The 25,422-nt window shown below is 44.5% G+C and overlaps 1 protein-coding gene across 1 annotated transcript in view; it reads right to left on the bottom strand.

The window, feature by feature from the left end:
• LOC116969229 (NACHT, LRR and PYD domains-containing protein 3-like) overlaps positions 1 to 24,577 on the bottom strand; it is a 256,184-nt gene extending 231,607 nt beyond the window's left edge. Inside the window, exon 1 of the mRNA XM_033016127.1 lies at positions 24,459 to 24,577. Within this exon, the coding sequence (XP_032872018.1) occupies positions 24,459 to 24,534 (76 nt within the window). The 5' untranslated portion in view covers positions 24,535 to 24,577. The remainder of the gene's footprint in view (positions 1 to 24,458) is intronic.
• Between the last annotated feature and the right edge of the window lie 845 nt (positions 24,578 to 25,422).

The raw sequence follows: 25,422 nt of genomic DNA, 5'->3' as shown, positions 1-25,422 counted from the left end.
TAGACTCAAATCCTTTTGCTATGAACATTGGATCTGTTTGTTTTGTTGTTACCTTCTCCGAGTTAACAATGATCTATCCTACATTTTCATTCATCCCCATCCTCTGGATTTTCACACCTTATACTTCCTTATCTCTGTATCTCCCACTCCCCCGACACAGTCTGAAGGGTCTCCACATGAAACGTCACCCATTCTATCCATCCTGAGTTGCTTCCTGCCCTGCCGAGTGAAAGGGCCTGTCTCAGAACAAGGGGCCACACACACAGTTTAAGGATAAGAGGGAAATCTTTGAGGACCGAGATGAGAAAAACATTTTTTTTCACACACAGAGAGTGTTGAATCTGTGGAATTCTCTGCCACAGAAGGTAGTTGAGGCCACAGTTCATTGTCTATATTTAAGAGGGAGTTAGATGTGGCCCTTGTTTCTAAAGGGATCAGGGGGTATGGAGAGAAGGCAGGTACAGGATACTGAGTTGGATGATCAGCCATGATCATATTGAATGGCGAATGGTGCAGGCTCGAAGGGCCGAATGGCCTCTACTCCTGCACCTATTGTCTATGTTTCTAGGAGACGCTGCGCACGCCCGTCGAGGCGTTGCGTACGGCGTTGAGACGCTGCGTACTGCGTCGAGGCGGCTGCGGGCCGACAAGCCGTTGCCGCGCGGTTTTTTGAACACGGTCAGTTTTTCGGAGCCCCCCGCGCACGATGTCGGGACCAGGTCCGCACAACTCCATACGGCTCCGGCGATCGAAGTGGGACCGGCCCCGCGAGGCCGTACGGCTCAAGTGACCACGTTAGTTCGCGCTTGCCGCATGCAGTCAGTCGCATGCTGGTGGGACCGGCCCTTAACTCCCGCATTTTGTGTCTATCTTGTATGAAGTGCTTGTATGATCAGCGGCATTTACAGCTGAAATTTAACAGTCTAATGTTGCCGAACCTTGAGCCAGTATCTCTTTCAATATTCTGCTCAGCTTCGGTAGCGTGTGATGTATTTTCACAAGGGATTCCCACATCAACCTTTGTGCTCCAGAATCCTTCTCCATCACCAGATTCAGGAGCAGTTTGGAGCCGGCCGCTTGTTTTCCTGTCTCTGCAAGCTCAGTCACTCTCTGTAATGAACAAGTCAAGTCACATTTATATTTATAGCACATTTAAAATGCAACTCTCGTTGGCCAAAGTGCTTTACATTTGTTATAAGAATAGTATAAACAAACAATCTGCATACATATATACATATAGCCCTCGTTAAGTGGATGTCAGCAAAGGCTGGGGGGTATCGATACGTTTTTAGTCTAGACTTACAGTAGTTGATGGAGGGGACAGTTCTGATGGGAAGGGGGAGATAGAGAGATAGATAGAGCTGCAAGTCTAGGAGATAGAGAGATAGATAGAGAGATGGATGGATGGATGGATAGATAGAGATAGATAGATAGAAATATAGAAAATAGGTGCAGGAGTAGGCCATTCGGGAGAGAGAGAGAGAGAGAGAGGGGGGTTGGAGAGAAAGCAGGTACAGGATACTGAGTTGGATGATCAGCCATGATCATATTGAATGGCAGTGCTGACCCGAAGGGCCGAATGGCCTCCTCCTGCACCTATTGTCTATGTTTCTATCACTGGAAGTAACGTGCCCAAATGTGGCTAAACATGGGAATTGAAGACACTTGGTGAGTTGTGTTGGAGCTGTGAGCTGGTGTTGGTCAAATACAGGCTCAGTGTTGCTGCATCCACACACTCCTTTGTGAGTTTGATCAACATGAGCCCCGGATATTCCTTTACATTGGTTCTCTCAGTCTGTGTTAAATTTAGAAGCAAAACACGATCTGCGTCCGTTATACTTACGTGACACTCTTGCCCAGTGAAGTGATCTGTTCTCATTACCATGAGGCTAACTCCCTCCACACACTCTTCAATCGCCTGCTCCAGTCGGTCCCGGTAGAATCTCGTCAACTGTAAGAGCTGGTGATCATCGCAGTTTGACATGAAAGCGGAGATTGCCGAGTTTAGATCTGTGAACACAGGAGGAGAAGTAAAACATAATCTGAGAAATCCTTCACCACTGGCCCTCACTTCACACTTCCATGGGTAAAGTTGTGAGACAACACCTGGAGTATTGAGTGCAGTTTTGGCCTGTTGGCCTTCATAACATGATGATTTCAGTATAGGAGCAAAGAGGTCCTTCTGCAGTTGTACAGGGCCCTGGTGAGACCACATCTGTAGTATGGCGTACAGTTTTGGCCTGTTGGCCTTCATAAAAAGAGGAGTTGAGTACAGGAGCAAAGAGGTCCTTCTGCAGTTGTACAGGGCTCTGGTGAGACCACATCTGGAGTATTGTGTACTATTTTGGTCTCCTAATTTGAGGAAGGACATCCTTGTGATTGAGCCAGTGCAGCGTAGGTTCACCAGATTAATCCCTGGGATGGCGGGACTGTCATATGAGGAAAGATTGAAAAGACTAGGCTTGTATTCACTGGAGTTTAGAAGGATGAGGGGGATCTTATAGAAACATATAAAATTATAAAAGGACTGGACATGCTAGATGCAGGAAAAATGTTCCCAATGTTGGGCGAGTCCAGAACCAGGGGCCACACACAGTCTTAGAATAAAGGGGAGGTCATTTAAGACTGAGTTGAGAAAAAACATTTTCACCCAGAGAGTTGTGAATCTGTGGAATTCTCTGCCACAGTGGGCAGTGGAGGCCAAATCACTGGATGGATTTAAGAGAGTTAGATAGAGCTCTAGGGGATAGTGGAGTCAAGGGATATGGAGAGAAGGCAGGAACGGGGTACTGATTGGGGATGATCAGCCATGATCACAGTGAATGGTGGTGCTGGCTGGAAGGGCCGAATGGCCGACTCCTGCACCTGTTGTCTATTGTCAAACATCCATGAGTGCATGAGAAAAAGATGCAGTTTTAACATCACGTATTGGCAGTGAACGGTTCCCACTCCCCCACCATTCATCACACCTGAACATGTTCTCTACCTGGGCCACAGGGAATAGACAATACGTGCAGGAGTAGGCCATTCAGCCCTTCAAGCAATGGGGTGAACCTACGCTGGGCTCCCTCAATCACAAGGATGTCCTTCCTCAAATCTTTTTCTCATGCACTCCGCGCTGGCCATATTTCCCGCAAGTCCAGGGAGGGCTGTAGGCTCACCTGGCGGGACAGGCAGAGTTGAGCTGGGTTTAGCGCTGTTTCTCTGCGCTGGCTGTGGGCCTGGGGGTACAGCTCGCATCTGACTCGCGACCGCAGTCCCACCCCCCACCCACCGCCCCACTCCTCCCTCCTCCAATCATCGCGCTGAATCATCATGTCCCGCCCCCATTGCCTGCTGACCGACGTCTCTCTTGTCCAATTAGTGCCCTCGATCAGCAGTCCCACCCCCACTGTCTCGAGGAAAGCGGAGATTTTTAAATCCGGATGACAAAAACTTGGGGGGGCCTTGTCCCCTCTGGCCCCCCGGGTTTTCCGCCCCTGGGGTCAAAGGCTCATTTCTGCGCAGAATCTGATCCTGGACTCTGATATTCTGACAACATTTGCAGCAACTCAGATCAAGAAGATTCAAGTTCAAGAAAGTTTACTGTCATATTTCCCAGAGAGAGGACAATTAAATTATCGCTTTGCTTCAGCACAACAGAACATAGAAGGCATGAATACAGAACAGATCAGCGTGTCCATATACCATTGTATAAATATATACACACATGAATAAATAAACTGATCAAGTGCAAATAACAGATAATGGGCTATTAATGTTCTGAGTTTTGTCCAAGCCAGGTTTAATAGCCTGATGGCTGTGGGGAAGTAGTTATTCCTGAACCTGGTCGTCGCAGTCTTCAGGCTCCTGTACCTTCTACCTGAAGGTAGCAGGGAGATGAGTGTGTGGCCAGGATTGTCACTTTTTCAGCAACTCAGATCATTTGTTTCCAAAAAGAGGGCTGAATTATCATCCTGCATCTGCCCACCTGTGACTGTGATGTCCCTGTAGATGCCAACTCTCTGGGCTCACCCCCTTCCCTATTCCCACTTCAGTGTGAACCTCATTTCTTGCATCAGGTGTACACCCACTGTCAGTGCATCATATATATGTCACAGAAGGTTCACAAACCTTTTTGTTTCTTTGATGTAGAGGCCACTGAATCACCTCCCCAGTCACCAACTTCAGCCATGATGTCGACAGGTGATCACAAACACTGTAGCTCTGGAATAAACAATATTAATAGACCCATCAGGTGACAATTGAATGTGAAGGAAGACATTGCCTTGTGAACCAACACACAGCTTTACAGTGTAGCGGAGATGTGGAAAACATCCCATACAAACAATAGACAATAGGTCCACGAGTAGGCCATTCGGCCCTTCGAGCCAGCACCGCCATTCAACAGACAATAGGTGCTCGAGTAGGCCATTCGGCCCTTCGAGCCAGCACCGCCATTCAACAGACAATAGGTGCTCGAGTAGGCCATTCGGCCCTTCGAGCCAGCACCGCCATTCAATATGATCATATTTGGTCTCCTAATCTGAGGAAAGACATTCTTGCCATAGAGGGAGTACAGAGGAGAATGGGGTTAGGAGGGAGAGATAGATCAGACATGATTGAATGGGGGAGTAGACTTGATGGGCCGAATGGTCTAATTCTGCTCCTATCACTCATGACCATACGAAGCCCCAGACTTGGAACCGGGGCCTGGAGGCATCAACTGCTACAGCGGTGAACATGGTTCATCATGATCATTATCTTTGCCCAGGGTGTGTTCATTTCAAGTAACAGACAGTGTGCAAGAGGAAAGAGGGTTTCCAGATATTCAGCGTTCACCGGAGAGTGGGCCCGCGGGCACCTCTGTGCCAACCTTGTTCCTGGAGGCCGGTGACCTCATAGTGTAGAAAGCCAATGGTATGTCAGCATTCATAGCAAAAGGATTTGAGCATAGGAGCAGGGAGGTTCTACTGCAGTTGTACAGGGTCTTGGTGAGACCACACCTGGAGTATTGCGTAGAGTTTTGGTCTCCTAATCTGAGGAAAGACATTCTTGCCATAGAGGGAGTACAGAGAAGGTTCACCAGACTGATTCCTGGGATGGCAGGACTTTCATATGAAGAAAGACTGGATAGACTCGGCTTGTATTCGCTAGAATTTAGAAGATTGAGGGGGGATCGTATAGAAACTTACAAAATTCTTAAGGGGTTGGACAGGCTAGATGCAGAAAGATTGTTCCCGATGTTGGGGAAGTCCAGAACAAGGGGCCACACACACAGTTTAAGGATAAGGGGGAAATCTTTTAGGACCGAGATGAGAAAAACATTGTTTTTTCACACAGTCTTAGAATAAAGGGGAGGCCATTTAAGACTGAGGTGAGAAAAATTTTTTCCACCCAGAGAGTTGTGAATTTGTGGCCATTTGGGACTGAGATGAGGAGAAACATTTCCACCCAGAGAGTGGTGAATCTGTGGAACTCTCTGCCACAGAAGGTAGTTGAGGCCACAGTTCATTGGCTATATTTAAGAGGGAGTTAGATGTGGCCCTTGTGACTAAAGGGATCAGGGGGTATGGAGAGAAGGCAGGTACAGGATACTGAGTTGGATGATCAGACGTGATCATATTGAATGGCGAATGGTGCAGGCTCGAAGGGCCGAATGGCCTCTACTCCAGCACCTATTGTCTATGTTTCTATGCTGAGATTACTCGAGGAAGTTTGGTTTTGAATTTTGAGAAACACACATTGTTAAACAAAGTTCTATTTCCTTGCAGACCCATTATTGAAACATTAATCTAGAGACACAATTGAGCAGCTGCAGAAAATACTACCATGGAAGGTTTTCCAATCAACTCGCAACGCCCTTGCCCCAGAGAGTTTTTGTTCCTACCTGGCACTGACCTCCCGATTCTGCTTCAAGCAAAACCAAGTGATTGAGTTTTATAGATCTTAACATTGAGGGAACACACCCGGACTAAAATTCAGCTCAATACACAGTGATAAAGCTGGACTTCAGCCTCATCAGCAAACACGTCCACACCCTGATCCCTGATGCTGCTACAGAATTACACAAAGACCCGTTCAAACCAAGAGTCCCAACACATTGCTTTACCTCCTCAAGCAGCTGAGGAAATTCAGAGTCTCTCTGAGGATCCTTCAGTGCTTCTACTCTGGGGCTGTAGAAAGCATCTTGTCATAGAAACATAGAAACATAGACAATAGGTGCAGGACTAGAGGCCATTCGGCCCTTCGAGCCTGCACCGCCATTCAATGTGATCATGGCTGATCATCCAACTCAGTATCCTGTACCTGCCTTCTCTCCATACCCCCTGATCCCTTTAGCCACAAGGGCCACATCTAACTCCCTCTTAAATATAGCCAATGAACTGTGGCCTCAACTACCTTCTGTGGCAGAGAATTCCAGAGGTACACCACTCTCTGTGTGTGAAAAAAAATGTTTTTCTCTTCTCGGTCCTCAAAGATTTCCCCCTTATCCTTAAACTGTGTGTGTGGCCCCTTGTTCTGGACTTCCCCAACATCGGGAATAATCTTCCTGCATCAACCCCTTAAGAGTTTTGTAAGTTTCTATAAGATCCCCCCTCAATCTTCTAAATTCTAGCGTGTATAAGCCGAGTCTATCCAGTCTTTCTTCATATGAAAGTCCTGCCATCCCAGGAATCAGTCTGGTGAACCTTCTCTGTTCTCCCTCTATGGCAAGAATGTCCTTCCTCAGATTAGGAGACCAAAACTGTATGCAATACTCCAGGTGTGGTCTCACCAAGACCCTGTACAACTGCAGTAGAACCTCCCTGCTCTTATACTCAAATCCTTTTGCTATGAATGCTAACATAGAAAGTGGAATGCTAGCATTGCCACTTTCATTTCACTGCACATCTTGTATGTGTATGTCTATTGACTTTCATATGAAGAAAGACTGGATAGACTCGGCTTGTACTCGCTAGAATTTAGAAGCTTGAGGGGTGATCTTATAGAAACATACAAAATTCTTAAGGGGTTGGACAGGCTAGATGCAGGAAGATTGTTCCCGATGTTGGGGAAATCCAGAACAAGGGGCCAAACACAGTTTAAGGATAAGGGGGAAATCTTTTAGGACCGAGAAGAGGAAAAAAAAAATTCACACACAGAGAGTGGTGAATCTGTGGAATTCTCTGCCACAGAAGGTAGTTGAGGCCACACAGTTCATTGGCTATATTTAAGAGGGAGTTAGATGTGGCCCTTGTGGCTAAAGGGATCAGGGGGTATGGAGAGAAGGCAGGTACAGGATACTGAGTTGGATGATCAGCCATGATCATATTGAATGGCGAATGGTGCAGGCTCGAAGGGCCGAATGGCCTCTACTCCTGCACCTATTGTCTATGTTTCTATGTTTCTAACATAGAGATTGTTTCACAGCTCCATAGAAATACTGCCGTGGCAGGAATTACTGTGAAAACGCCACGATGTTGCCCCACAAGGTTTGTGTTCTTACCTGACGCTCTGCTCCCGATTCTGCTTCAAGCGAGTCCGCGTGAGTGAGTTTTGTTGGTCCCAGCAGTGGGTGAACACACCCTGGGTAAAGGTCACTGTATAACACAAGTTGGTCTTCAGCCTCATCAGCAAACAGGTCCACACCCAGATCCGTGATGTTGGTACTGAATTATACAAAGACTCTGTGAAGCGAATAGTTCCAACACTTTGTTTTAGAATTAGAATTAGAATTAGAACCTTTATTTGTCATGAACGAAATGTCGTTACCTGCAGCCATACATACAATAATAAACAACAGAACACACACTTAACACAAATTAACATCCACCACAGTGAGTCCACCAAGCACCTCCTCACTGTGATGGAGGCAAAAGTCTTAGGGCTGCTGTCTCTTCCCTCCTCTTCTCCCTCTAATAATAATAATAATAATAATACATTTTATTTATGGGTGCCTTTCAAGAGTCTCAAGGACACCTTACAAAAATTTAGCAGGTATAGGAAAAACATGTAAGGGGAATGAAATAAATAGTAGAGACATGACTAGCACACAAAGTAAAGACAGAATTCAATACAAAACACAATATGAGGCAATTAATGCACAGATGAAAAGGGAGGGGGACGTGGGGCTAAGGATAGGCAGAGGTGAAGAGATGGGTCTTGAGGCGGGACTGGAAGGTGGTGAGGGACACGGAATTGCAGATCAGTTGGGGGAGGGAGTTCCAGAGCCTGGGAGCTGCCCTGGAGAAGGCTCTGTCCCCAAAACTGCGGAGGTTGGACTTGTGGATGGAGAGGAGACCGGCTGATGTGGATCTGAGGGACCGTGAGGGTTGGTAGGAGGAGAGGAGGTCTGTGAGATATGGGGGGGGGGGGGCAGATGGTGGAGGGCTTTGTAGGTGAGGATCAGGATTTTGTAGGTGATCCGGTGGGAGATGGGAAGCCAGTGAAGTTGTTTGAGGACTGGAGTAATGTGATGCCAGGATTTGGTGTGGGTGATGAGTCGGGCGGCTGCGTTCTGGACCAGTTGGAGTCGGTTGATGTAGGTGGAGCTGATGCCAAGTTGGGATGTTGGGATGTAATGTTAAAATTGTACAAGGCATTGGTGAGGCCAATTCTGGAGTATGGTGTACAATTTTGGTCGCCCAATTATAGGAAGGATGTCAACTAAATAGAGAGAGTACAGAGGAGATTTACTAGAATGTTGCCTGGGTTTCAGCAACTAAGTTACAGAGAAAGGTTGAACAAGTTAGGTCTTTATTCTTTGGAGCGCAGAAGGTTAAGCGGGGACTTGATAGAGGTCTTTAAAATGATGAGAGGGATAGACAGAGTTGACGTGGATAAGCTTTTCCCACTGAGCGTAAGGAAGTTTCAAACAAGAGGACATGATTTGAGAATTAAGGGAGGGGTAACATGAGGGGGAACTTCTCTACTCAGAGAGTGGCAGCTGTGTGGAATGAGCTTCCAGTGAAGGTGGTGGAGGCAGGTTCGATTTTATCATTTAAAAATAAATTGGGTAGGTATATGGACGGGAAAGGAATGGAGGGTTATGGTCTGAGCGCAGGTAGATGTGACTAGGGGAGAATACGTGTTCGGCACGGACTAGAAGGGCCGAGATGGCCTGTTTCCGTGCTGTCATTGTTATATGGTTATATAACTGCAGATGCTGCAAAATCAAAGGCAGTCAAAAATGCTGGAGAAACTTAGCGGGTGAGGCAGCATCTAAGGAGCGAAGGAAATAGGCAACGTTTCGGGCCGAAACCCTTCTTCAGACATTGTTTGATCAAAACGTACACCATCAGCACATGGTGACAATAACCACGTCTCCACAACAATTGTAACTGCTTCAGAGAGGATGTCATTGTAACAGCTTCAGGTCTTCACCCTGCAACCCAATTCCTCACCTGTCTTATTTTACTCCGCATCTGACGTCGCAAGTTATCGGAGTCATTACCCACAAAGTCCTGCATCATAATCTTTTACATACCCCCCCCCCCCCCCCCACCCACACACACACACACACGCACGCAATTCCACCCAGCACGACCCCATAGGCGACTTCTCCCGCTCGAAATGCGGGGTTCAGAGTGACCTGGAGCGGGGCCTTACAACACCCGGCTCGGCTTTAAATTGCCGCGGACTTGCTAGCGCCCGCCGGGGGCTCCAACATCAAGACCCGGGGCAGGGCCTTACATCGCCCGGCGTGGCTTTGAGTGGCCACGGACTTGCTAGCACCCGCCGGGGGCTTTGACCTCGACTTCGGGAGAGGAATGGAGAGCAGGGGAGAGATAAGACTTTGCCTTCCATCACAGTGAGGAGGAGACTCACTGTGATGGATGTTTGTATGAAAATTTGAACACATTACACCAATTCAAAATTTGAACACATTACACCAATTCTTAAATCCTTACATTGGCTCCCAGTATGTCAGAGAATTGATTTTAAAATCCTGCTGCTCACCTATAAATCACTACATGGTTTAGGACCAAAGTATATCACTGACATGCTTCCACTATATAAGCCTTCTAGACCGCTAAGATCTTCTGAAACCAATCTGTTAGTGATTCCCAGAGTAAATACAAAACATGGGAAAGCAGGATTTAGTTACTATGCAACAAATAGCTGGAATAAACTTCCTGAAGATTTAAGACTTGCCTCAACTTTGACCACTTTTAAAACAAGACTGAAAACTTTTATGTTTACTTTAGCTTTCAGCTAAATCTTAACTACATTGCACTTTTAACTTTTGCACTTTTTATAATGCATTTTTAATTTTGCTTTTCTTTTCTTTTAGTTCTTCTATTTTATTTCATTTTATTATTTCATTTTATTGTATGACATGTTTTTATGTGAAGCACTTTGAGTCTGCCTCGTGTATGAAATGTGCGATATAAATAAAATTGCCTTGTCTTGAATTGTGTTGGGTGTGTGTCTTGGTTCTTTTCTTGTATGACTGCAGAAACCAAATTTCGTTTGAACCTCATGTGAGGTTCAAATGACAAATAAACGGTATTGTATTGTATTGTATAGTCTATCTGAACTATGCCTCTCATAACTATATATTTGTATGGGTCTGAAGAAGGGTTTCGGACCGAAACGTCGCCTATTTCCTTCACTCCATAGATGCTGCTGCACCCGCTGAGTTTCTCCAGCATTTTTGTGTACCTTCTTATATATTTGTAAATTCTGGTTACAAATCTCTAGAATGTGACGTTTGCCCGTACAAAACACAATTGTCCACAATAATTCCCACATAACAAATGTGACAATAAAATGTTCAATATGAACCCCAGTGAACAGTTCCATAAAACTGTGAAGTGGCCGTTTTATCCGAAAACCACAGGTTAAAGTTTGTCTACTGCCCGACCTTGTAAGGTCTCCTGATTCCGATCACATCCACTCAGCTTTATGGGCTCTGACGGTAAATTAATAAACGCTGGGCAAAGCTCATCTCTGTCTGATAATGTTTAACTGAGTTCACAGTTTGATCAGATTATGCCTCCCTCCACACCCTGTTTCCAAGACACGGGATTGTTCTCAATCACGCAGTGGTCCGTCAAGTCAAGTTTATTTGTCACATACACATACGAGATGTGCAGTGAAATGAAAGTGGCAATGCTCGCGGACTTTTGTGCAAAAGACAAACAACCAAACAAACTATAAACACAATCATAAACACACACATATTCTTTTACATAATAAATAATGGAAGGAAAAACGTTCAGTAGAGTTAGTCCCTGGTGAGATAGGAGTTTACAGTCCGAATGGCCTCTGGGAAGAAACTCCTTCTCAACCTCTCCGTTCTCACCGCATGGCAACGGAGGCGTTTGCCGGACCGTAGCAGCTGGAACATTCCGTTGCATTGGGTGGAAGGGGTCTCCCGTGATTTTATTTGCTCTGGAGTTGCACCTCCTGATGTATAGTTCCTGCAGGGGGGTGAGTGAAGTTCCCATAGTGCGTTTGTTCGGCCGAACGCACTACTCTCTGCAGAGCCTTCTTGTCCTTGGCAGAGCAATTCCCAAACCATATAACCATATAACCATATAACTATTACAGCACGGAAACAGGCCATCTCGAACCTTCTAGTCCGTGCCGAACACGCATTCTCCCCTAGTCCCATATACCTGCGCTCAGACCATAACCCTCCATTCATTTCCCGTCCATATAACTATCCAATTTATCTTTAATTGATAAAAACGAACCTGCCTCCACCACCTTCATTGGAAGCTCATTCCACACAGCCACCACTCTCTGAGTAAAGAAGTTCCCCCTCATGTTACCCCTAAACTTCTGTCCCTTAATTCTCAAGTCATGTCCCCTTGTTTGAATCTTCCCTACTCTCAGTGGGAAAAGCTTATCCACGTCAACTCTGTCTATCCCTCTCATCATTTTAAAGACCTCTATCAAGTCCCCCCTTAACCTTCTGCGCTCCAAGGAATAAAGCCCTAACTTGTTCAACCTTTCTCTGTAACTTAGTTGCTGAAACCCAGGCAACATTCTAGTAAATCTCCTCTGTACTCTCTCTATTTAGTTGACATACTTCCTATAATTGGGCGACCAAAATTGTACACCATTCTCCAGAATTGGCCTCACCAATGCCTTGTACAATTTTAACATTACATCCCAACTTCTATACTCAATGCTCTGATTTATAAACGCCAGCACACCAAAAGCTTTCTTTACCACCCTATCTACATGAGATTCCACTTTCAGGGAACTGTGCACAGTTATTCCAAGATCCCTCTGTTCACCTGCATTCTTCAATTCCCTACCATTTACCATGTACGTCCTATTTTGATTTGTCCTGCCAAGATGTAGCATCTCACACTTATCAGCATTAAACTCCATCTGCCATCTTTCAGCCCACTCTTCCAACCGGCATAAATCTCTCTGTAGACTTTGAAAATCTATTTCATTATCCACAACCCCACCTATCTTAGTATCATCTGCATACTTACTAATCCAATTTACCACACCATCATCCAGATCATTGATGTACATGACAAACAACAGTGGACCCAACACAGATCCCTGTGGCACCCCACTAGTCACTGGCCTCCAACCTGACAAACAACCATCCACCATTACTCTCTGGCATCTCCCATTCAGCCACTGTTGAATCCATCTTGCTACTCCACCATTAATACCCAACCATTGAACCTTCTTTTTTTTTTTTTTTTCCTTTTTATTTTATTAGAAGTAAGTACAGTCATATGGCACCAAAGTGCCTAATATATATTTTCATAATACATTTTATGTACAACTTCTTTTTTATTTTGTTACATTGAAAAAAGATTAGAATAAGAAAAAGAAGTTAGATAGTAAAGGATAGAAAGATGTGAAATATATAGTGTGTGAAGAAAGAAAACGAGTAAATGAAGAAAGTTAAGAGAGAAAATAGAGAAAATAAAATAAAATAAAAAATAAAAGGAGATCATTATTTATAATCTTGACCAACCCTCGTCCAGTCCTGAAACAGTTCTTTTACAATTGTGTTGCACCATATGATTCCAAAAAAACAACGAATGGAGACCAACTCGTTATGAATTGGTCTGATTTATCCATTAGGAGGAATCGCATTTCCTCAAGATGAGCTGTGTCCAACATACTTGCAATCCACATTTTAAGCGTTGGTATTGATGTACCCTTCCAAAATTTAAGTATTAATTTTTTTGCTATTATTAAACCATAGTTAAGGAATAGATTTTGAGATGTGTTCAATTTATTCCCATCTTCCATTACGCCAAATATAATCATTTCAGTATTAGGTTCCATTCTTGTCTTGAATAATTTTGTAAATATTTCAAAAATATCATTCCAAAATCTATAAAGTTTTATACAGGAAACTAAGGAGTGTGTTATAGTTGCCTTTTGGGCTAGACATTTATCACAAGTGGCGGATATATTTGGATAAAATTTGTTCAATCTTGTTTTTGAATAATATAATGTATGTACAATTTTAAATTGAATTAGAGTGTCTTACATTAATTGAACATTTGCGAATATATATCAACTATTTTTCCCATTTAACCTTCGTAATTTTTATCATTAGTTCCCGTTCCCACTCTTCTCTAAGTACCTCTGTCGATGGTATGTCTATATTTAGAATACTATTATATAAATATGATATTAATTTTTGTGAGTCAGCTTCAATATTCATTGCTTCTTCCAATAAGTCAGGAGTTACTTTTTGATATCCTTGTATATATTTTTTCATGAAATCGCAAATCTGAAGATATTTAAAATATTGGTTGTTTTTCAATTTAAATTTTAATTGTAATTGTTGGAATGATAATAGGTTTCCCATTTCGTACATATCCCCGATCCTTCTAATTCCGAGACTTTCCCATTGGTTATATGTCTTATCAATAAGAGATGGTTTAAATAAAGGGTTATTCGCTATTGGTATTAACAGTGATAGATTTCTTAATTTTAAAGATAATTTTATTTGTTTCCAAATTCTTATTGTACCATATATAATTGGGTTCTTCTTATATATTGTGTTATTCAGTTTTTTTGGGGAGAAGAGGATCGTTCCTATATTACAAGGATGGCAATCCTCCTTCTCCATTTTTATCCATTCTGTCTGTTGGGTAGAACTATCCAACCAATAAATCATATTCTTAATATGCACTGCCCAGTAATAATACATAAAATTCGGAAGTGAAAGTCCCCGACCTCTTTTGGTTTACATAAGTGTTTTTTTGTGATTCTATGTGATCTATAATCCCAAATATAATTAGTAATATTAGAGGCTAATTTAAAAAAAAAATATTTTGGTATATATACCGGTATAGACTGAAATAGGTATAGTAATTGTGGTAGGAAGATCATTTTTATTGCATTTATTCTACCTAATAATGATAAGGGAAGTGTTTTCCAAAATTTAATCAGCGTATTAAGTTTATTTAATAAAGGTATGAAATTAGCGTTGAATAATGCTTTATATTTTCTAGTAATCTGAATACCCAAATATTTAAATTTTTCTGTTGCGATTTTAAAGGGGAACTTCAATAAGTGTGTAGGTTCTTGAGGTTTTAATGTCATCATTTCACTTTTATTCCAGTTTATTCTATATCCAGAAAAAGACCCAAATTCCTCTATTAAATTTAATAAATTTGGTATGCTCGTTTGTGACTTTGTAATATATAAAAGTATATTGTCTGCATATAATGAGATTTTATTCTTTGAGTCCCTGGTATTATAGCCCTGAATATTCGGATGAATTCTTATACTTTCAGCCAGGGGGTTCTATCATAAGGGCAAATAGCAGGGGTGAAGCACATCCCTGCCTATTACCCCTTGATAGTTGAAATTTTTGAGATAACATGTTATTAGTTAAAATTCTTGCCATCGGTTTATCATATAATAATTTTACCCATTATATAAAATTCTCTCCCATATTACATTTTTGTAGTACTTTATATAAGTATTGCCACTCTACCTGATCAAATGCTTTCTCTGCATCCAAAGAAATAATTGATATATCTTCTTCCTCTACTTTATGCAAGTACATTATATTAAACAGGCGTCTCAGATTATTAAATGAGTATCTTTTGGGTATAAACCCCGTTTGATCAGGGTTTATCAATTTACTAATATATTTGCTTAATCTTCTTGCTAAAATCTTTGGTAAAATTTTTTGATCTGTATTTAAAAGTGATATAGCTCTGTACGAGCCCGGATCTTCTAAATCTTTATCTTTTTTTTTGGAATAAGCGTAATAGTTGATTCTGTTAGTGTTTCAGGTAGTTTGTTTTCTTTACACAAATCCATGTTGACTGTTCCTAATCAGACCCTGTTTATCCAGATGCTTATATATATTATCTCTAAGTATCCTTTCCATTAATTTGCCCACCACTGACGTCAAACTAACAGGTCTATAATTGCTAGGTTTACTCTTAGACCCCTTTTTAAACAATGGAACTACATGCGCAGTACGCCAATCCTCCGGCACTATTGTCGTTTCTAATGACATTTGAAATATATCTGTCATAGCCCCTGCTATTTCTACACTAACTTCCCTCAATGTCCTAGGGAATATCCTGTCCGGACCTGGAGACATCCACTTTTATATTTCTCAAAAGTGTCAGTACTTCCTCTTCTTTGAATCTCATAGTTTCCATAGCTACTCTACTTGTTTCCCTTACCTCACATAATTCAATATCCTTCTCCTTGGTGAATACCGAAGAAAATAAATTGTTCAATATCTCCCCCATCTCTTTTGGTTCTGCAGATAGCTGTCCACTCTGACTCACTAATGGACCAATTTTATCCCTCATTATCCTTTTTCTATTAATATAGCTGTAGAAACCCTTTGGATTTACTTTCACCTTACTTGCCAAAGCAACCTCATATCTTCTTTTAGCTTTTCTAATTTCTTTCTTAAGACTCTTTTTACATTCTTTATACTCCTCAAGCACCTCATTTACTCCATGCTGCCCAAAATTATTGTAGATCTCTCTCTTTTTCCGAACTGTGTCCAATTTCCCTTGAAAACCATGGCTCTTTCCAATTTTTACTATTTCCTTTCAACCGAACAGGGACATAAAGATTCTGTACTCTTAAAATTTCACCTTTAAATGTCCTCCATTTCTCTTCCACGTCTTTCCCATAAAACAAACTGTCCAATTTACTCCTTTTAAATCCTTTCGCATCTCCTCAAAGTTAGCCTTTCTCCAATCAAAAATCTCAACCCTAGGTCCAGTTCTGACCCTCTCCATAATTATATTGAAACTAATGGTATTGTGATCACTGGTCCCGAACTGTTCCCCAACGCATACCTCTGCCACCTGACCCGTCTCATTTCCCAACAGGAGGTCCAGCACCACCCCTTCTCTAGTAGGTACTTCTATGTATTGCTGCAAAAAACTATCCTGCACACATTTTACAAACTCCAACCCATCCAGCCCATTTACAGAATGTGTTTCCCAGTCTATGTGTGGAAAATTGAAATCTCCCACAATCAGTACCTTGTGCTTACTACTAATATCTGCAATCTCCTAACATATTTGCTCTTCCAATTCTCGCTCCCCATTTGGCGGTCTAGAAACCAGATGGTAATGTTCCCGGACAAGATGCTTTCCACCGCCGCTGCGTAGAAGCACTGGAGGATCCTCGGAGACACTCTGAATTTCCTCAATTGCCTGAGGTGGTAAAGGCGCTGCCTTGCCTTACTCACGAGTGCTGAGGCATGTGATGCCCATGTCATATCCTCGGAGATGTGGACTCCCAGATATTTAAAACAGTTCACCCTATCCAAAGGATCCCCATTTATCCTCAATGGAGTGTACGTCCTCGGATGATGTGCCCTCCTAAAGTCCATGATCAGCTCCTTCGTGCGGTTCGGATTGATGAAGCAAGTTGCCCGTTTTCTCAACTTGCCTGGTTACTGTGTTTATTTATCCTCCAGTCTTTCCCTCTCTGCCTCACACAAAATGCCATGAGCTGTGGTCACATCCTGCCTCAGCCTGGTGATACATCGTTCACCAAACAACCTGTTATCCACAGGATAAAAACCTCCAGAGAGACTCTCACATTGAGAGAGTACAGAGGAGATTTACTAGAATGTTGCCTGGGTTTCAGCAACTAAGTTACAGAGAAAGGTTGAATAAGTTAGGGCTTTATTCTTTGGAGCGCAGAAGGTTAAGGGGGGACTTGATAGAAACATAGAAAATAGATGCAGGAGTAGGCCATTCGGCCCTTCGAGCCTGCACCGCCATTCAATATGATCATGGCTGATCATCCAACTCAGTATCCTGTACCTGCCATCTCTCCATACCCCCTGATCCCTTTAACCACAAGGGCCACATCTAACTCCCTCTTAAATATAGCCAATGAACTGGCCTCACCTACCTTCTGCGGCAGCGAATTCCACAGATTCACCACTCTGTGTGAAAATAGTTTTCCTCATCTCGGTCCTAAAAGATTTCCCCCTTTTCCTTAAACTGTGACCCCTCGTTCTGGACTTCCCCAGCATCGGGAACAATCTTCCTGCATCTAGCCTGTCCAACCCCTTAAGAATTTTGTAAGTTTCTATAAGATCCCCCCTCAATCTTCTAAATTCTAGCGAGTACAATCAAGTCTTTCTTCATATGAAAGTCCTGACATCCCAGGAATCAGTCTGGTGAACCTTCTCTGTACTCCCTCTATGGCAAGAATGTCTTTCCTCAGATTAGGAGACCAAAACTGTACGCAATACTCCAGGTGTGGTCTCACCAAAACCCTGTACAACTGCAGTAGAACCTCCCTGCTCCTAGACTCAAATCCTTATGCTATGAAGAATGTCTTTCCTCAGATTAGGAGACCAAAACTGTACGCAATACTCCAGGTGTGGTCTCACCAAGACCCTGTACAACTGCAGTAGAATCTCCCTGCTCCTATACTCAAATCCTTTTGCTATGAACATTGTATCTGTTAATTTAGTTGTTACCTTCTCTGAGTTAACAATGATCTATCCTACATTTTCATTCATCCCCATCCTCTGTGTCCATTTTCACACCTTATACTTCCTTATCTCTATCTCCCACTCCCGCGACACAGTCTGAAGGGTCACCCATTCTATCCATCCTGAGATGCTACCTGCCCTGCCGAGTGAAAGGGCCTGTCCCACCAGCGTGCGATTGCATGCGTCTAGCGCGACCAAACGTGGTGGCTTGAGGCGTACGGCCTCACGGGGCCGGTCCCACTTCCAACCGCGGTGGCGTCTGGAGTTGTGCGGGGCTGGTCCTGACATCATACTCACCAATCAGCCGGGTAGGAGGCGGGACGACTGAATTTGGACGTCGCATGGCGTCGGGCGGTGACGTCATCGCACAATGCCACGCTGGGCGGTGACATCTTCGCGCAACGCCACGCGCTGGGCGTACGCCGTCAAGACGTTGCCTACGGAGTATACCTGGTGTATTGCGTACAGTTTTGGTCTCCTAATCTGAGGAAAGACATTCTTGCCATAGAGGGAGTACAGAGAAGGTTCACCAGACTGATTGCTGGGATGTCAGGACTTTCATATGAAGAAAGACTGGATAGACTCGGCTTGTACTCCCTAGAATTCAGAAGATTGAGGGGGGATCTTATAGAAACGTACAAAATTCTTAAGGAGTTGGACAGGCTAGATGCAGGAAGATTGTGCTTGTCTATGTTTCTATGAGACGCTGCGCACGCCCGTCGAGGCGTTGCGTACGGCGTTGAGACGCTGCGTACGGCGTCGAGGCGGCTGCGGGCCGACAGGCCGTTGCCGCACGGATTTTTTTTTTTTTTTTTTTTTTTTTTTTTTTTTTTAATATTTTATTTTATTAGAAGTAAGTACAGTCATATGGCACCAAAGTGCCTAATATATATTTTCATAATACATTTTATGTACAACTTCTTTTTTTTTTTTTGTTACACTGAAAAAAGATTAGAATAAGAAAAAGAAGTTAGATAGTAAAGGATAGAAAGATGTGAAATATATAGTGTGTGAAAAAAGAAAACGAGTAAATGAAAAAAGTTGAGAGAGAGAATAGAGAGAAGAAAAGAAAAAAAAAAAGAAAAAAAAAAAGAGGAGATCATTATTTATAGTCTTGACCAACCCTCGTCCAGTCCTGAAACAGTTATTTTTTACAATTGTGTTGCACCATATGATTCCAAAAAAACGACGAATGGAGACCAACTCGTTATGAATTGGTCTGATTTATCCATTAGGAGGAATCGCATTTCCTCAAGATGAGCGGTGTCCAACATACTTGCAATCCACATTTTAAGCGTTGGTATTGATGTACCCTTCCAAAATTTAAGAATTAATTTTTTTGCTATTATTAAACCATAGTTAAGGAATAGATTTTGAGATGTGTTCAATTTATTTCCCATCTTCCATTACGCCAAATATAATAATTTCAGTATTAGGTTCCATTCTTGTCTTGAATAATTTTGTAAATATTTCAAAAATATCATTCCAAATCTATAAAGTTTTATGCAGGAGACTAAGGAGTGTGTTATAGTTGCCTTTTGGGCTAGACATTTATCACAAGTGGCGGACTATATTTGGATAAAATTTTGTTCAATCTTGTTTTTGAGTAATATAATCTATGTACAATTTTAAATTGAATTAAATTATGTCTTACATTAATTGAACATTTGTGAATATATATCAGGTATTTTTCCCATTTAACCTTCGTATTTTTATCATTAGTTCCGTTCCCCACTCTTCTCTAAGTACCTCTGTCGATGGTAGGTCTATATTTAGAATACTATTATATAAATATTGCATGCGTCTAGCGCGACCAAACGTGGTGGCTTGAGGCGTACGGCCTCACGGGGCCGGTCCCACTTCCAACCGCGGTGGTGTCTGGAGCTGTGCGGGGCTGGTCCTGACATCATACTCACAATCGCCGGGAGGAGGCGGGGACGACTGAATTTGGACGTCGCATGGCGTCGGGCGGTGACGTCATCCGCACAATGCCCACGCTGGGCGGTGACATCTTCGCGCAACGCCACGCGCTGGGCGTACGCCGTCAAGACGTTGCCTACGGAGTATACCTGGTGTATTGCGTACAGTTTTGGTCTCCTAATCTGAGGAAAGACATTCTTGCCATAGAGGGAGTACAGAGAAGGTTCACCAGACTGATTGCTGGGATGTCAGGACTTTCATATGAAGAAAGACTGGATAGACTCGGCTTGTACTCCCTAGAATTCAGAAGATTGAGGGGGGATCTTATAGAAACGTACACAATTCTTAAGGAGTTGGACAGGCTAGATGCAGGAAGATTGTGCTTGTCTATGTTTCTATGAGACGCTGCGCACGCCCGTCGAGGCGTTGCGTACGGCGTTGAGAAGCTGCGTACGGCGTCGAGGCGGCTGCGGGCCGACAGGCCGTTGCCGCACGGATTTTTTGAACACGGTCTGTTTTTTGGAGCCCCCCGCGCACGATGTCGGGACGAGCTCCGCACAACTCCATACGGCTCCGGCGATCGAAGTTAGACCGGCCCCACGAGGCCGTACGGCTCAAGTGACCACGTTAGTTCGCGCTTGCCGCATGCAGTCAGTCGCATGCTGGTGGGACCGGCCCTTAACTCCAGCATTTTGTGTCTATCTTGTATGAGGTGCTTGTAAGATCAGCGGCATTTACAGCTGAAATTTAACAGTCTAATGTTGCCGAACCTTGAGCCAGTATCTCTTTCAATATTCTGCTCAGCTTCGGTAGCGTGTGATGTATTTTCACAAGGGATTCCCACATCAACCTTTGTGCTCCAGAATCGTTCTCCATCACCAGATTCAGGAACAGTTTGGAGCCGGCCTCTTGTTTTCCTGTCTCTGCAAGCTCAGTCACTCTCTGTAATGAACAAGTCAAGTCACATTTATATCTATAGCACATTTAAAATGCAACTCTCGTTGGCCAAAGTGCTTTACATTTGTTATAAGAATAGTATAAACAAACAAACTACATATATATATACATATAGCCCTCGTTCAGTGGATGTCAGCAAAGGCTGGGGGGTATCGATACATTTTTAATCTATACTTAAAGGAGTTGATGGAGGGGGCAGTTCTGATGGGAAGGGGGATGCTGTTCCACAGTCTAGGAGCTGCAAGTCTAGGAGTTCCAGAGATGGAGAGGGAGAGGGAGAGGGAGAGGGAGAGGGAGAGGGAGAGGGAGAGGGAGAGGGAGAGGGAGAGGAGAGGGAGAGGGAGAGGGAGAGGGAGAGGGAGAGAGAGAGAGAGAGGGAGAGGGAGAGGGAGAGGGAGAGGGAGAGGGAGAGGGAGAGGGAGAGGGAGAGGGAGAGGGAGAGGGAGAGGGAGAGGGAGAGGGAGAGGGAGGGATGGATAGAGATAGAGGATAGAGATAGGGGATAGAGGGAGAGGGAGAGGGGGAGAGGGGGAGGGGGAGAGGGAGACGTGAGGGAGAGGGAGAGGTGAGGGAGGGAGAGAGGGAGAGGTGAGGGAGAGGAGAGGGAGAGGGAGAGGGAGAGGGAGAGGGAGAGGGAGAGGGAGAGGGAGAGGGAGAGGGAGAGGGAGAGGGAGAGGGAGAGGGAGAGGGAGATAGAAACATAGAAAATAGGTGCAGTAGGCCATTCGGCCCTTCGAGCCTCCATACCCCCTGATCCCTTTAGCCACAAGGGCCACATCTAACTCCCTCTTAAATATAGCCAATGAACTGTGTGGCCTCAACTACCTTCTGTGGCAGAGAATTCGAGAGCGAGAGCGAGAGAGAGAGAGAGAGAGAGACAGACACAGAGAGAGAGACAGACACAGAGAGAGAGACAGACAGACAGACAGACAGACAGAAAGAAAATAGGTGCAGGAGTAGGCCATTCGGGGGAGAGAGAGAGAGAGAGAGAGAGAGGGGTTGGAGAGAAAGCAGGTACAGGATACTAAGTTGGATGATCAGCCATGATCATATTGAATGGCGAATGGTGCTGACTCGAAGGGCCGAATGGCCTCCTCCTGCACCTATTGTCGATGTTTCTATCACTGGAAGTCACGTGCCCAAATGGGAATTGAAGACAATTGGTGAGTTGTGTGGGAGCTGTGAGCTGGTGTTGGTCAAATACAGGCTCAGTGTTGCTGCACCCACACACTCCTTTGTGAGTTTGATCAACATGGGCCCCGGATATTCCTTTACATTGGTTCTCTCAGTCTGTGTTAAATTTAGAAGCAAAACACAATCTGCGTTCGTTACACTTACGTGACACTCTTGCCCAGTGAAGTGATCCGTGCTCATTACCATGAGGCTAACTCCCTCCACACACTCTTCAATCGCCTGCTCCAGTCGGTCCCGGTAGAATCTCGTCAACTGTAAGAGCTGGTGATCATCGCAGTTTGACATGAAAGTGGAGATTGCCAAGTTTACATCTGTGAACACAGGAGAAGAAGTAAAACATCATCTGAGAAATCCTTCACCACTGGCCCTCACTTCACACTTCCATGGGTAAAGTTGTGAGACCACACCTGGAGTATTGTGTGCAGTTTTGGCCTGTTGGCCTTCATAACATGAGGATTTCAGTATAGGAGCAAAGAGGTCTTTCTGCAGTTGTACAGGGCCCTGGTGAGACCACACCTGGAGTATTGTGTGCAGTTTTGGCCTGTTGGCCTTCATAACATGAGGATTTCAGTATCGGAGTAAAGAGGTTCTTCTGCAGTTGTACAGGGCTCTGATGAGACCACATCTGGAGTATTGTGTACTATTTTGGTCTCCTAATTTGAGGAAGGACATTCTTGCTATTGAGGGAGCCCAGCGTAGGTTCGCCAGATCGATCCCTGGGATGGCGGGACTGTCATATGAGGAAAGATTGAAAAGACTAGGCTTCTATTCACTGGAGTTTAGAAGGATGTGGGGGGGGTTTTATAGAAACATAAAAAATTATAAAAGGACTGGCCAAGCTAGATGCAGGAAAAATGTTCCCAATGTTGGGCGAGTCCAGAACCAGGGGCCGCACACGTCTTAGAATAAAGGGGAGGTCATTTAAGACTGAGGTGAGAAAAAACTATTTCACCCAGAGAGTTGTGAATCTGAGGCCATTTGGGACAGAGATGAGGAGAAACTTTTATACCCAGAGAGTTGTGTGAATCTGTGGAATTCCCTGCCACAGAGGGCAGTGGAGGCCAAATCACTGGATGGATTTAAGAAAGAGTTAGATAGAGCTCTAGGGGATAGTGGAGTCAAGGGATATGGAGAGAAGGCAGGAACGGGGTACTGATTGGGGATGATCAGCCATGATCACAATGAATGGCGGTGCTGGCTTGAAGGGCCGAATGGCCGACTCCTGCACCTATTGTCTATTGTCAAACTTCCATGAGTGCATGAGAAAAAGATGCAGTTTTAACATCACGTATTGGCAATGAACGGTTCCCACTCCCCCACCATTCATCACACCTGAACATGTTCTCTACCTGGGCCACAGGGAATAGACAATACGTGCAGGAGTAGGCCATTCAGCCCTTCAAGCAATGGGGTGAACCTACGCTGGGCTCCCTCAATCACAAGGATGTCCTTCCTCAAATCTTTTTCTCATGCACTCCGCGCTGGCCATATTTCCCGCAAGTCCAGGGAGGGCTGTAGGCTCACCTGGCGGGACAGGCAGAGTTGAGCTGGGTTTAGCGCTGTTTCTCTGCGCTGGCTGTGGGCCTGGGGGTACAGCTCGCATCTGACTCCCGACCGCAGTCCCAACCCCCCCCCCCCCCCAGCCCCACTCCACCCTCCTCCAATCATCGCGCTGAATCATCATGTCCCGCCCCCATTGTCTGCTGACCGACGTCTCTCTTGTCCAATTAGCGCCCTCGATCAGCAGTCCCACCCCCACTGTCTCGAGGAAAGCGGAGATTTTTAAATCCGGATGACAAAAACTTGGGGGGTGGCGTGTCCCCTCTGGCCCCCCGGGTTTTCCGCCCCTGGGGTCAAAGGCTCATTTCTGCACAGAATCTCATCCTGGACTCTGATATTCTGACAACATTTGCAGCAACTCAGATCAAGCAGATTCAAGTTCAAGAAAGTTTACTGTCATATTTCCCAGATAGGACAATGAAATTCTCACTTTGCTTCAGCACAACAGAACATAGAAGGCATGAATACAGAACAGATCAGCGTGTCCATATACCATTGTATAAATATATACACACGTGAATAAATAAACTGATCAAGTGCAAATAACAGATAATGGGCTATTAATGTTCTGAGTTTTGTCCGAGCCAGGTTTAATAGCCTGATGGCTGTGGGGGAGTAGCTATTCCTGAACCCGGTCGTCGCACTCTTCAGGCTCCTGTACCTTCTACCTGAAGGTAGCAGGGAGATGAGTGTGTGTCCAGGATTGTCACTTTTGCAGCAACTCAGATCATTTGTTTCCAAAAAGAGGGCTGATTTATCATCCTGCATCTGCCCACCTGTGACTGTGATGTCCCTGTAGATGTCAACTCTCTGGGCTCAGCCCCTTCCCTATTCCCACTTCCGTGTGAACCTCATTTCTTGCATCAGGTGTACACCCACTGTCAGGGCATCATATATATGTCACAGAAGGTTCACAAACCTGTTTGTTTCTTTGATGAAGAGGCCACTGAATCACCTTCCCAGTTACCACCTTCAGCCATGATGTCGACAGGCATTCACAAACTCTGTAGCTCTGGAATAAACAATATTAACAGAACCATCAGGTGACAATTGAATGTGAAGGAAAACATTGCCTTGTGAACCAACAAACAGCATTACAGTGCAGCGGAGATGTGGAAAACACCCCATCCAAACACGATGGTAAACCCCTGCAAATTAACAAACAAGGAAAGTAGACCACCAAGCTCTTCATGTCTGCCCTGTCATCCATAAGACTATGTGATCTATCCAAGGCAGCAATTCATCATTTGTGCCAGATCCCTGAAGCTTTCAAACACCCTGATCACCGTATCACTATTCCAGACCAAACACGGCCAAACCCCAACAACCACATCTCACCTGTTTGGAGGCTTCAACTCAGAGAAAGAGGAAATACCCACTGATGGGGAATTACTATCACACTCTGCTGGCCCTATTCTTCCCACAACCCTGCCACCCAGGACAAAAGCTTCCACACCACCATGTTACCCATTGCCAAATTCCCCACTAGCTGGACCGGGAATTAAACCATTTCATGGGCCAACCGCAAACGTCCCAACTCTGTAATCCCCACTGCTCCCATGCACATTCCACCACATCCCTGGAGTTCCCATTCCAGAATAGAAGGATTCTATCCCAGGCCTGGACTCTGCAGGGCCTCCATGATGTCAGGTGATGTCTGCAGTACCACCACCAGTCCCACTTCACAGGAGAATCATCCGTCTCATCTCTACAGGACGCTGCCCAAATCCGCCCAAAGGTTCATCGGACGGCGTTACCGGGAGAGAGCTGGGGACGTCAGGCGCGAGGAATGGCCCACAGGCGCGAGGAAGGTGCCCACAGCACCTTCAAGGTAGGCGGAGTCGCCCCACGGGACACAAAGATGGGTGAGGAGAGGGAAGTCA

The sequence above is a fragment of the Amblyraja radiata genome, unplaced genomic scaffold, assembly GCF_010909765.2.
Source record: "Amblyraja radiata isolate CabotCenter1 unplaced genomic scaffold, sAmbRad1.1.pri S131, whole genome shotgun sequence".
Lineage (NCBI taxonomy): Eukaryota > Metazoa > Chordata > Chondrichthyes > Rajiformes > Rajidae > Amblyraja > Amblyraja radiata.
The sequence above is the reverse complement of the archived record's forward strand: the minus strand, read 5'-3'. Positions and strand labels throughout refer to the sequence as shown.